The sequence below is a fragment of the Nestor notabilis genome, unplaced genomic scaffold, assembly GCF_000696875.1.
Source record: "Nestor notabilis isolate BGI_N333 unplaced genomic scaffold, ASM69687v1 scaffold2745, whole genome shotgun sequence".
NCBI lineage: Eukaryota > Metazoa > Chordata > Aves > Psittaciformes > Psittacidae > Nestor > Nestor notabilis.
This window is the reverse complement of record NW_009928642.1, coordinates 22,419-37,336: the sequence shown is the minus strand read 5'-3', so window position 1 is coordinate 37,336 and position 14,918 is coordinate 22,419. Positions and strand designations below refer to the sequence as shown.

The 14,918-nt window shown below is 34.1% G+C and overlaps 1 protein-coding gene across 1 annotated transcript in view; it reads right to left on the bottom strand.

Annotated features, from left to right (window-relative positions):
- The window catches only part of ELP4 (elongator acetyltransferase complex subunit 4), a gene marked incomplete at its 5' end in the record, with an annotated part of 108,872 nt that overhangs the window by 81,087 nt on the left and 12,867 nt on the right, over nucleotides 1-14,918 (bottom strand). Inside the window, one exon of the mRNA XM_010014579.1 lies at nucleotides 11,575-11,763. Within this exon, the coding sequence (XP_010012881.1) occupies nucleotides 11,575-11,763 (189 nt within the window). The remainder of the gene's footprint in view (nucleotides 1-11,574; nucleotides 11,764-14,918) is intronic.

Below are 14,918 nucleotides of genomic sequence, written 5' to 3'. Positions count from 1 at the left end.
GAAAGAGTTTGTTGGCAGCTAGAAGAGGTATTGTTTTAAATTACACTCAAAAGTAAAAAAAAACCCAAACCCCAACCCAGTCCTGAAAAGTTTTCAGTCTTGCTAGATGTTTTGCAGCTCCTCTTAATTAGTTAGTTCAGCCAAAATGTAATTATTCTAACAACATGGTAGCAAGCCTGTTGTGCAGGCTGGGCTAGGCATCCATTCTATCTCTTACTTTGTGCTTGCTGCTTTAGAGAGACATTTTCTTTTAAGAGCAAACTTTCAATATTAGGGCTCGAGCAACGTGTAGTTTCAAAAAAAATGGGAAACTATACATATTTGTTTAACCAGCTTTTGGGAAGGGCAATTATAGAAAAAGATTGTTTTGTCCTACTAATTTATTTGCACAATCTACACAGCTTTGAGTAATTATTTGTGTGCATTTGTAAATACTTATTTACAAATAAACACATCATCTCCCGTGTCTGGGTATAAAGCATGGAATTCTATCAACACAAATACATGTACAGTCGCTATACTCACACTTACAGACAGAAATTAATACTGTGTGTTTCTACTGGATTGAGTTCTTAATGTACTGCAATTATATTATTACTACTAATAATCAAATCAATCTTGGTTCATCTGGATTCTGTATTAGGAAAAAACCCCTCTCTTCTCTACTCTGGTCTAATTTCTAGTTCTCTGATTTCCTGTCAAATTTTTTCTAACATCCAGAGATATGTCCTCCCATTTTTATGTTGTCAGTTTCTAAAGAAATTAAAAAGCTCACAAAATTTAAGTAATAATCTTTACATTTTCAGTCCTTGCACTGAATTAAGTACAGAAAAGTGAAAAAATTGAAAATGTTCTTAGAATGGCCTCAACTTTTGACACAGTAACTGTCTCAAAATTTAACAGGAAAATAAGAGTCTCACGTTAAAGATCTACAATGAGATCCAACTAGCACCTGTACAAATACACTAAGCTCTTGAATCACATGGGCTCCATTTATTTGCATTTGTATTCAGATCAATACATCAACATAATTTTAATACTGATTTATACACTGGATTGAAAAGAAGGTATTTTAAGACTATGTCTCTTCCAAGAGACATTAGGCCTATCTTTTGGCAGAGGCTTATATCTGGCTTCTGTACTTTTACTTTCTAGTAATCTAATCCCATCACTGATTTTGTTTTAAAACAGTTAATTAAAGAGCTAATACATCAAATCCTAAAATGGATTTCATTACCTAAAAAAGTTCTTACAAACAACTGCTAGCACTGGGACAAAGCCCCAGTGAGTTGCATACATCTCCCATATGACAGCAGAGAATTTAAAGATGAATTCAGATATTCCCCCCAAGTTTAGGAAAACTGTGATTATAGGCAACAGTTTGTGTTGTTACCAACAGGTGAGTGACGTAACCCTGACACTTCATTTGAAAGAACGCCTCAATAATTAACAGCAAGCAAGCAAGTACACTCAAAGTAGTAGGAACCTTATAAAATTAAAGCATATTTTGGTGTGTGAATTTTCACAAATAAGATCAATAATTGGTTGTGCCACATTTGACTATAATGAAACACTGGCTGGATGTCCAATAGGTGAAAAAATTCTTGATATTTTCTGAGAGATTATCACACAATTGTGTGGTAATGACTTCACAATATACAACTATTTACCACTTGTCATTACTACTTAATCTCCAAAGGATTTTAAATTGAAAGGATATTTAAATAATTACTGATCAGAAAATCCAAGAATTACCCTTACATTTTGGGAAAAGAATTTAGGTATCAGGCTTTTGTACTAGTTATATAGACAGATACAGTTTGTGCATTTTTCATCATTCACAAATCCTCAAAAGATTAATAACTGCTTTTCCAAACATTATTTTAGCAGTAATTAACAAAGACTGTAAAGTATAAAATTCTATATGTATTCTGACTCTAAGTTGATTAGCACTGTTCTCAGTGCTTGCATACACTAAACCTACTCACTGAACTTCGAATTTTGGCTCCAAAATGAACATACACTCAGGCCACTGGAACATAAGATGAGCAACAATACATTAACAAATTTTGGTATGTTGAAATCTCTATCAGTGTCACAAGAAAACTGTCTTTGCTGGAAGACAGATATCCTAGAAACATATTTCAAGGTTTTCTACAAATAATGTCTTCAGTGATGAAAAATCCACATTTAGGGATTCAGACTGATCAGGCATCTTCGTTTAGCTTTGAAGAACCTTACTCACTAAAACAGAATTTAAGTATAAATATCTGTTCATATGGCTGAAATCACAGAAGCTTGATTTTGGTTCATTTGTTTAGATATATAGTGTATAGCATTAGCTAATTTCAAGCAATGAATAGCATTTTTGAATAATTTCATACAGGTTACAGAAGCAAAGAAAGGACATGTAGTGAAGACATGAGCAGGCAATTAGATACAACATACTTGGAAAAACAGGAAGGGAATAACAAAACATCTGTTGGCCAGTATGTTACATGATGTATTAATTCCAGATTTTGGTTGTTCTCTTGAAGTTGCTTTTAGTAATGCTTGTCCTCATAGTCTTCATATATTCAAGAGTCTTTCAACTGTGAAACTAGTTAGAACTATTATTTTTGTTTCCTAAAACCTCAAAACATTTGAGCCATGGTTTCCTAATCTTACACCTAAACCACTATCACTGCTGTGGGAATCCTGCAATGTTATTATCAAATATATCAGATGATGGTGGGTGGCACAGAATTAAACTTAAAAAATTCTGGATAAGTTTCTAGGAAGAATAATCAGCCAGAAAATAAAAACTATCACACACACACAAATCTTTAGATCTTCCCTGAAAACAGATGGCCTTGACCTGTCTACTACTTGAGCTATAAAAGAATTAATGCCAGCAAAACTTGGCACCCTACGAAATAAAAAGTATGTCTCTTTTGCCATGGGAGGAAAGACCTAAAGACCAACAGCGAAATAAGCGATGACTCAATATAGATAAAACAAGCAAGTCAATAACAATTGCTGCTGAGGCCTACAAAACCGAAAGTGAGAACAAAGACTATGTAGTTTAAAACAAACTTTCCATCTGTTGATTTCCAAGTGCTTTACAAAAGAAAGGCAAGTCCTGCATTCCTTATTTCCAAGTCATGCAACAAGCACAAAGATGTCATGTGAGTTGTCCAAAGCCACAAGTCAGTCAACAGTGAACTGGGAACTGTACTCAGCCTTTCACTGAGTATTCTCCCTCTATTTGAGACCTGGTTTAGGAGGCTGCATCTATGGCTTTGGGATACCAGGAAAATATTCGGTGGTATCACAAAGATAACGTGGGAGTCAAAGGTTAGAAAGCTGTGTGCTCAAAATCCCATTAATATCTGCCTGAAAGAGGTGACATGTACAGGGTGTTAAAGAGTGACACTTTTTGAGCTGAATCCCTGTTCAGTTCTTTTCTGACTCTTCCCTTAGCAGTCAGCAGCTGAAAGCACAGGCTGCACGTGAGTATGAACTGTTCTGGGGTGCAGAGCTCTTGAGTGAGCCCTTCTGCAGTGGGTAGATAAAATAAACCTTATCGAGCCCTTCTCCAGTGAAGGGTGAAGAGCTGGGAAAAAATTAGTACAAAATCTGGGCTGAGGTGAGCCCAGCATCTCCCCTAAATACTATCTGGTCCTTATTAATGAGATTTTCTCATTGTTATGAAGCATATGTATATGGAAAACTCTATGGTACTATTTGTCTTTAATAATCGCAAAAATGAAATGACCATTTGAGCAGATTCATTTAGAAAATTAAACACACAAAATATTCAGTGCTATGAGTTGGTCATAGTGTAATAGAGATACAAAAGTAGACTGAAAGAATGAGAGTCATATTACAAATGAGCCATAACAAAACTGCTAAAATTAATGTATTTGAGACCAACTGTATTAACTGAAATCCTCTGACTCCTTTAGGAATTATTAAGTACCTATTAAAAAAAAAAAAAAGAAAAAAAGAAAAAAAAAGATTTAGGAGTTCCTTTTGTTGCAATTTTGCCTGGAAAAAAATGTCTCTGCATTTTGCTTACCAATTCAGAAAGGCTGCAACTTTAATTCTTTAAACAGCGAATCACATTTTACTCACAGGTGACCAAAAAGATCCTCCACCATTATTTCAATTATTAGTACACAAATATCAAAAGGAACAGCTAACTGATTCTGAAAGATGCCGAAATATAAAATCATTTTAAAAACGAATCCCTTATTCAATATAAAATTATAGGCTGTCATCAGGAGCAGGCTGGCAAAGCTAGGTCCAGATGGGAAACTGGCTGGGCAATAAGAGGAGGTAGGGTGGAAATGATGGGTAGGCTGGAAACGGTGGGAACCTAAGCAAAGACATGACTGCTCCCTCTGCTGGCAAGGTTCTCACCTGCTTTAATTTTTAACTAATGAGTAGGCATTTCCTTAATTATTTAGGATCTAGCCAATAAATAATGCAGAATGTTCCTTCCTCAGTCTGTTGCTGTGTGTTTGCACATTTTTGAACTTATGGTGCCCTATTTCACTAGAATAATTTGCCATAGAATTAAGGCTCAGTTGGGTATCTAATGGTAGAGTTACAGGTTTTGTATTTTAATTGTTCTGAAAATGAAAGGCAAGATTAAGTTATTTAACCTTCAAAATACTCTATTTTACAATGTATACACATTTTTTATTTAATTTACATATTTTATAACACTACAATAAATTGCTCATCACATCATACTGTAGCAAGAACCATTTATGAAGCAGTTAGATACCATAAAATGAAACGTTCTGCAACACAAACATACTAAATTACAGACATACCAAAAAAGTGCTGTTCTTCCTTAAGTAAAATTCACGCCAGAGAATTCAGTGATAATGTTTGTATTAAACTTAATCAGAAGATGAAGATAAGTCATTCATTACTTGATTTGTGATATAAATTAGTAGCTGCAGTAAGAACATTTAGAAAAAATCTGTTCTAGGATTTTGGCCTACAACCAGAAGCTCCCAGAACAGGAGGGATCAGCTTTTTTTGCCCACTGTTCTCATCTGAATCCTGGCTGAAAAGCTACTCCAGCTCCCAGCTTTCCAGAAGGCTCCATCCCAGGAATCCTCGCCTGCCATTTGGTTTGCTGATTTTAATCTCCCAGGACTTTCTTACAGTGGCTCCACTATGCTGAACTGGCACTTGCTCCTAGAAGTGAGTTATTATTAAACTTGTAGGTCAATTGTGGCACTAACAACTCTTTGGAAGCTTTCAGCCACAGTGTACAATTTGCTGGTCTAATTAAATATTAATTCTAAGTGTTACATTCTGTGGCTAAGAGCTTTTATTTTCCATCATCAGTCTGGAAGAGAAAGAGGTTACAAGGCTAATTTAATTTTTTTTTTTTTATTCTCCCTAGCATTGAAGCTTAACTACACAGGCACAAAAACATCATTAAAGATGCAGTATTCCTTTTTATTATCATTCTATTGTAATTAATAGAGCAGGTCTAAACAAAAAGATCTAAAATTAGGTTCTGAAATTTCAAGGTTTTTAAACAACACCAAAAGTTCACATCAAATGTTTCTAAGCAAAACACTGCACAGAAATTCAATGTTCAGTTATTTGAAAATCACTTCGGATGGGAAATACATATGCAATAATTTAAATATAAAATAGTTTTACACAAAATTTATAGTTCTTTGTTCTGCAATACAATAGACAACAGATATTTAATGCTAGATTCACAGGGCACTTTTTACAGGAATGTAGACCTCTACTTATGTGAACAAAAAAATTGAATTTCTTCAGAAAAACAGTACTACCTTCCATTTTCTAAAAGAATTACTCGTTTAAAGCAGGTACCTACTTTGGTCCTGCATTATTTAAAGTCACTCTTCTAATCTTTACTTATCAGTGTCCAAATGGGCTCAATACATGAGCCTCTTCCCTTCTGCTTCCATAACAGTTGTGTCCATGTCTGGACACTGGGCATTATATTAACTACTTAGTCCAGTAGCCAAAAGATTCCATATGCTTGAACAGATGACTATCTCCATACTGTGATGGGATATTTAACTGTTTAGGTCTAATACTGCAGTTGAAAGATTTAGTTCTAAATCTTGCCTATTTTTTTTAAGTTTTCATAGGTGTATTTTCAGATTATATACATAAAATGAAAAATAAAATTGTAATGTTGCATATACTCATTAACTTTTAAAGTTTAATGTATTCATTTTAGAAAAGTGGGGTTTTTTTCTATTAAGAGACAATGTGTTGACGAGATGGTGAAAAGGATGTGTATATAGTGTCCTTCTAAAAAGTAAAATCTATTAAAATGAGAAAGCTGGTTTTGGCATGCAATTTTAAATACAATGTGACTGTTCATAATATGACTAAGTCCACTAAAAGACAATTAAAATGTGGGTACAAACACATGCTTTGGATGTATCTTGTATTTGGTTTTGAAATGGGTACCTATTACCAAATCACAAGTAGCAGAGCCAGAATACAGCCTGTTGGCAGCCATAAACTTGTTTTATGAAGCAACAAAATATTTCTATTTCTCCTGCAACTTTATTAGCAAATACTACCAAGGACAATAGAAATTGAAAAAAAAATAATTACTTACTGTTCCCCAATTTAATTTTAAATTGTATACTTCTCTGAGCTTCCTACTTAATCATAATTTAAAAGATACTTTTGTGAATGTCTAGAATATACAAACCAGAATATTCAGATATGAAAAAACTATGTGGCTAGCCCAAGAACACTGACATAAACTCATGACTCTCAGTATTTCTTTGCATAGTTGTTAAACTGTATTTCTTACATATATCAAACAGCAATGTGAAACATGAAAAAGCAAGTTAGAAAATACCAATATCCCATTTCATAATTTTTTTCTACTTTGCAAAGAATTCTGAAAGCTTGCTTAACTATGATATAAAAACTACATGACATCTGATTTCAATACAAATTTGTGTCAGTGGCTACCACATCAAATACATTTGAATACACTAATACATTTGAAGGTTATTCAGCGTTTTACACTGGTGAACTCTCAGAAGTTAGTTCTAAGGCAAGCAATCACTCTTAGCTCTTGTCTTAGGAGTAAAGATTTCAAACTGTGGGAAATTTACAAGCTCTAGAAGTTTGTATCTTATAATCCTATATTACCAAGTGGATTCTAAAGAACTTGATTGCTTGACTTCAGGTTTAGCTTCTAAATTACTAAGTGTGAACTCAAAAGCCTATGTATGTGAAAAGGTTTGTTTCTGAATTTTTACACACCAAAACATACATTAACATACGCACTTCAGTGAATTCAAGGCATCGAAACATTAGGATTAGGAATTATTATTGTAGGAAACATTATTGCAGGAAATGAATTTTTTAACATACTGGATGAAATAATGAAAATACATTGCTAAACAGAACTTCAGACTCTAAGGATAGGTTCTGTAACAAGACTTATTCATACTGACTTTTCATTAGTCAATTAATTTCCCTTGGTACATGCTGACTAATATGGTTGTTAGTCCTTACCAGTAATAAATACAGCTTCAAGTTCAAAATAAAGGGTGGCTTTAATGAAAGTGTTACACTTTCTCCCAGTGAAAAGAATAATCTACTCTAAAAAATACTACTTAAGTGATACAAAATTGGGAAGAACAGGAACAGAATTATGAACATTAGTTAGTATTTTAGGAGAAAGATGTTTCTGGATTTACCAAGGATTTCCAGTAGAAAGAAAAAGAAGAAAATACAATAGGAAAAGACTTCAAATTCTAATTTAGGGCTTTTTCAAGTATAAACCAGTGACATTAAAGTCCTTTAAGTGACACTCTCTAGCACTCAAAGAGTTTGATTTTTTTTTTAAATTAGGTAATAAAAAGCAAAGATATCAACACACAGATAAAGAGCCCTTACTTGGTTTTAGAATATTCCTTATATTTGTAAAGTGTAACAACAAATTAAATCCCTCTTCAGTCTGCCTTCCTTGATCAATGCTAAATTTAAAAAATAGAAGTAATTTTCCCTTTTCAAATGCACCATCTGATTTCATAGGCACAATGAATTTTCAAGAAGCAGTAAAAAGACTTGAAAAATAACCTTCCATCAACTATTTTAATCATACTCATAAGTATCTCAATATTTATTACCTGACAGACAGTGTAAGATAAGAGTATGTTCAATTGGTATAAAATATCAATCAAGTAAAACTTGTCACACATCATCTGAATAAAATTTGTAACTGGATAAGTTTTTAGTGTCATTTTCTTGAAATCCTCTTCCAGAATAATGTATTCCTATTCGTGTGGTTGAGAAAAGAGAGTTTTATTTTTTCTTCATGCATTGCTTGCACTACAAGTTTCATCAATAAAACACAAAGAATCTATATTCTTTAGTGGGCTACAATTTCTTTCAATTATCCTGAAAAAAAACCTCTGTACACAACCAGATTTTTTTGTAAATTTGTGTATTTTACCAAAATACAGCCTTACAGAAGACTGTGAAGACATTCAGTGTCCCATCAAACTCGATGCATGAGCAACATCTTTGGATAAATGCAATTCAAAGTTATTACATCAAAGAAAATGAATAGCTGGCATAAAGAAAGGGCTACATTGGTGGATGTGTACCACAGAGGGGAAAAGCATCAAGAACAAAATCACTCTTTAATGTTCAGTGGTCATCAAAGAAACAAAGCAGACACTAGAATGTATAAAAAGTGAACTAACAATAATAGTATTATTGTATTATTCCAACAAAGTAAAATATAATTAAAAGAAAAGCGACTGTTTAAAAACAGATTTAGGAAGTAGCATGAGAAAAATTACAAAACAATCTGAATACAGAAAAGATAAATAGGGACCTTCATGAGCCTCATCTTATTGTCTCATAAGCCAAGAACAAAGATGGAATTTATGAAAAGTAAAGGCAAAATTAAATTTTCTGAAAATGAAAGAAACAAGGTAGATTTAATTTGTGAAACTCCCTGTCACAGTACAAGATGCAAAGTATTTGGGAAAATACGCAAAAGAAACCCATCTCAAACTATATACACATACATTCCATATCTATCTATCTATCTATCTATCCATCTATCTATCTATATTTGCATTATTCATACACTATATGTAAAAAATTTAACTAGTCTGGGTTGGAAAGATATTGCCCCTGTTGAAAATCAGTACTACCAGTTGTGAGCTTTATTTCTTCACTGGAGTAACTAGCACTGGCGGCTGTCACAGACAAGACATGGTACGAGTGACTACTGAAAATCTAGTTTTTCAAGACAAAGGAGGTAAAAATGAAACTATTTTTCTGTACATCTTATGCAGCCAACCCCTTGATTAAATTGTGATTTTGAACTCATATTTATCTGTATGGCAATTATTCATGTGAAGAATTTACTTGTAGACCACCTAATTAATATAGCTGGGAAGTAAAAGATAACATACAAAATGCAGAAACAGTAGTTTAGGGAGTAAATATGGAATTTACTACACATTCAGAAAAATACTGTGTGTTTTTCTATACCTTCAGTGTACTGACTTTTTCTACAGAGACAGTGTATGCTAGAACTTACTCTGATCAAATTATATACATATGCAGAAATGCACTTGGAAAAAAACCCAAAACCCTCTCTGTTATTCTCTTGGAAAGAAAAGATATTTTCTTTACTTTTTAAAATCCAGCAAGAAATCTCAGCAACAGAATGGTGAGTAGCTGGGTTGTGAGAATGTGAGCAGCTGCTGTTATTATAACTAAAGGTCTGTCTACGGCTTGAGCCTGAGAGACCACATGTTCGGCTGTCCTCTCATCTTGCCATCCTCACCAATTAACTATTAACATGGAGGGCTGTACACATGCTCTCAGGGGCTCTTTAACAGGCTTCTTGGAGAGTGCAACAACTACACAGCAGGGCTCTGGGAACTGAGTAATGTGGGGTATAAGGAACCCTCAGCAGCTTTGCTCCTCCTAATGACAGTTTTTTCCATAGTTTAGTGCATAAAGAAGGATACATGAAGTTTAACAATTTCAGAAAAATTAAATGCTCTAATTTGTTCAAGGCTGCTAAGCAAAGATTCTGGGAATAATGTTTCTTTTTTGGTTTTTATTCAGAATAGTCTAGCACTTACTGTAAAACAATCCTGTGAAAATTAAAAAATCAGCAACTTAAAAAATCGGATGTAATATCAATCTTAACTCCATAGGAATCAATTTATATGGAATTAAAATCACAAACCCAAAAGTAGCTTCCAGGTAGGTTTGCAACATACAAAAACTTTTGTCCTTCACTTTGTTTCTTAGAGATTCTTCTGGACTTCTCTAAAACATCATCATACCTTTTATTTACATAACTTATAAAAAAAGAGTACAATGAAACTGATTGTACATGCCAATTATGGGCAGGTAATTCCAACATGTAAAAAGAAGAGTGCTAGTTTTACATTCACAAATTCGATTCGTTACATTAAATTTTACTGTCAATCTTTTTGAAGGCAAACTGCCATCTAATCTTTAAAAATAGCTGAGTAAGGAGATGGAGGTTTGCACTGCAAGAGGATTATTCATACACTTTTGATTGCAGTGGTAAAATTAGAAAATCAAGTTTCTATATTTTCGAAGAAGTAAGTGCACCAGGTATCCAGATAAATAAAATGTGCTGGTATTCAAACACCTTCACAAAATGCAATATACATAAGTAAGTGCCATGTACTTTCATAAGACAGGATTTAATCTAATGATAAATTCATCTACTACGAAAATGCTTTGAGTAATATGAGGTTTTATCCAGTATTTTACTGTAGTGAAATCAAATTAGTATGTAAAATTACAGGTTCTCTGGTCATTGTGAATAATAATTTTACTCTTGTAAGTTACATTATCACTTGTCGTTAAAAAAAAGAACACAAAAACCCCCTAAAACCTTATCAACATTTTTCCTTTTAGTAAAACCATTTATTTCCAGAAGATGCATTAAGTGTCCATATACTCTCAGGATTGGTGCTATTAGCAGCTCCTGATTTTGCAGTTGGGAAAATTATTCTGATAACGTAACTGGTGCCAGTAAAACGGGGTATTAGAATTAAAGAGGAAACCTACATCTTTCAATTCCTGGCTTTAAAAACAAGATTGCACATCATCATAATGAGCATGACAAATGAATAGACTGGACTGAAAATGTCTTGTATTGAAACTCTAAACAGTGTCCTTAAGGCAGTGGAAAAGTGTGTAGGGGAGTTGTAAAAAGAAAAGAATAAAACTAAAAGAGATTACCAGGATTCTCTTCGCTTTTCTACAGTTTCTGAAATTCTGCTCGTTTTTTAGAAAATGACTAAGACCCACAGAAGGCATAACTATCTAAGATGGTTTTATGCTTAGGTCTTTATAGATGTTGCAGCATGCTGTCCCACAGAAGTATATAAACACTACAGTGAAGTCATATTTTAACAGCCCTTTGAACAAAAAGAGTTTTCCAGATGTTCAAAATTGCACTTATTTTCTTACCATAAACTTCCCATTCTTGCTGGCTGATGTGTCAGCTATGAAATAGAGCAAAGAGAGCATTCTTACCTCGATAAGGTGAGCGGGTATTGTGATGACACAGGCTGACAAAGATTTTCTGAGGAGGCCACGGAGAACATACAGGAATTTTGTAAGGCTATGAATATCTTCAGGAGTATCACTGCAACAAATGTCGTCACCCCACAACAAAGAGCCCAGGCTCTGAATTCCTATCCGCAAAATAGTCTTTTTTTTCTTCTATTGGTGAAAAGAAAAAAAAAAGGAAGCCGTTTGTGATTTTTTTACACATTAAAAGGAAAATGTCATGTAATGTATTTAAAAATTACAATGTATAGAATTCATATCCATAATAACTACATAGTTTCTGAGCTTAATCTCAGATGGTCTTATAAAAATTACAAATGGAATGGCATTTTATTCACTGACTGGATATCATATTATGCCAGATAAGCAAGTACAAGTGTAAGAGTCAGAAATACCAAACCACTAATCAGTAGTAATTTGTTTATGCAAAATAAATGTCATCTTTCATGATGACAAATCTCATTTCTGCTTATTTGATGTGACCTTTCCTGGTGATCTTTGAGAAGGATTTTAGGTGTATTTGCTACCAAAAGCTGAGACAGACAATAAGCACCCTTGTTGAAAGACTTCCTGTACAATATATCAAAGATACATTTCTAGAGTTCAGGCTTTGTAATTAAAGGCTTTTTTAAACTTTTTAATATACATACACACACACATGCACACACACATATATATATAAATACTAGTTATGGTAAATAAAAGCTTCAAGGTACTTTTCATTACAGTGAAGTCCTTTCATAAATTGTAGATATTTATCTCCACCAGCTGGAATGAACAGTCACTTTCAAGCACAAAACATTGCACAGCTGCTCTGGACATCCAGAGGAAAGATTTGGACAAGAGAAGAAGCTACTCTTACAAATACTTCCTTCTCCATATTGGGTAGACAGAGCCCGAGTTGTGAAACACAGTTAGTATCACATGGCTCTGCATTCATGCCACTCTTGTGGCTGACACAGTGAGCTAATCTGCCAATTCGCTCACAAAATTCGTGAAAGCAATATAAGTTTTAACTCTGGTGGACTCTTTAGTCTTGGGCTTTGCAGGCTTTTAGGCTTTACTTAGTTAAAGTTAACTTTTTACACTAACATATGAAGATCAGAAAAACAGCACAGGATAATATGACACAATCTGACTTCTCTGTATGGTATTTGTTAGGCTTGGATGTTCAGAGTTGTCAAAAGAAGAGGAAAAATAGAAACTAGTCCAAAATTCTTTAGTGACTCCTAATCAGAGCAGATTCACACATTTCTTGATGTGCATTTAAGCCATAGTACAATATCAGGCATTTAAGAAAACTACTTTATTCAGATATAATTGATATTGGCCATGCAGAGAAAGTGTTCTGGGATTTCAGAATTTCAGAGCACACATACATAAATCTTACAGAAACTTTTTTTTAATGAGAAAAACATTTTTTCTTAAGAACATGAGTAAGAACAACATCCAAACAAAGTATCGGTTCTCTTACTGGACAAAGGATGAGAGATACTTGTTTCACAATATTAAATCATAAGAGTTGTAAAAGATATAGCTATTCAAACACTAGGTAATATCAGATGTATTTATTTTGGCCAGTAACAGAATTTCTACTGGTATAATTGTAAGGCCTAATGGCTTTTTCCATAACTGAAATATAAGAAAAGCCCAAGTCTAATATTCTATAACAACAAGCCTGCAGTGAAGAGTAGGATAACATTTTTTTTCAGATGTACCACTAGATCTTTTATACTGCCATTAGCTTGGAAGTTTGGGTTTTTTGGTTTGTTTGGGTTTTTTTTTTACCTTTTATGTAATTTTTGTAAGAATGTTTGCTTTGGCAGCAAGAATTCTGATTATGGAGAACTAAAAGCCCCAACTCCAAGTGAACAAAAACCCAATCTCCTCCCAGCTTTATCACCCAGAGCCACCTAACTTGAGCTCCAAAGCATACCAAAGAAATGTTAAATCACCTATGAAAGTTCTGTTGTCAAACATGAAAACCCCAAAATATTCTCAAACAAACAAGTGCTCTCCTGTATGACTTCAAAGTGTGCTCAATTTCTAAAGAATTCGTACTCAATGATCAGCAGCAAAGAGTTACTAGGAGCTTTTAGAAAGGATGTAAAACTGATGCTCATACTTCTAGGTTAGAGGTCATTCAAACCACACATTTCCAGATAGATCTTGGCTGTCAGTGTGAACAAACAAGTCAGTGATTTGGTCAACTTCAACCAAACTTTTCTGCAGCCGAATACCTGTAACAGGAATTATTGTCCTCAGAGTCACGCAGGATAGTTAAAAAATATAAATCTATGATGGCAAACAGCAGACAGTTGTATAAAACTAACTTTAACTCATATTGCTAGGTCCCAGAGATGCCTATTTTATCAGAGGTCTACTAAGACTCTAACAGTCAGTCTTCACTGATTTTCCTAATTGTGTCAAATCTCTGAGAACTGGGGTGAGTCACATTCTGCTCACTTTTCCTCAGGCCCCTCTCCAAGTACTGGTCAAAAGGAGTAGCAAGTCTATGTATCATAGGCCTACTGGAGTGAAAGTAGCCAAAAATACCTGAAAATTTTACCAGTCAGGTTAAACTTTTCATATGAATCCTGATCCAACATGTAACACATTTCTAGACCTCCACAGGCTAGAGATTTCAGAAGGATTACACTTCACAATAAAATGAAGCTTCAATGGCACCAGCTTTTGTCATTCATAGACAGTGATGAATGGATCTACTTAAAGCCAGTAAGTAAATCTCTTGAAAATTCAGTACCTTCTGCTACATATTGGCCCTCACAGTTTTCTCTGAACTTCATGAAAGCCACTGCCAGCAGGACCCACCCAAAAAGGAGATCACTGTTTGGGGTAGGGGGAAGAGCATATATGAACAAACTTCTCAGAAGGTGGGACAGGACTCAGGCCCAGCAGAGTATAGGCTGGTCCTTACTCTACAATCTGCCTATCTGGCTACTTAAAAAGTACTTCTGAATGCTCCGTAGGTAATAGAGAGGTGAATTTCTCATAGATTTGGAAGATAAAAAGATCCAAAGTGTGTTCTGGGCATAACAACATTTAACTCTGGATGTATTTTTAAGAAGTATTTTATACTGCTTCTAAATGTACAAAATTTAAGTGTACACAGAAAGACGACACATGGGGAAAAGAGGAATCTTAAAAGAAAGTAACAGAAACCACTCCTGGAAATCACATGCATTATCTCTCTCTTGAAACAGAAACAACTAGGTGTGTGCTAGTGGTTTTCTAGATGGATAAACTGGCCTGAAAAGGGACTCCTTTTCTACCTTTTAAAACTACAC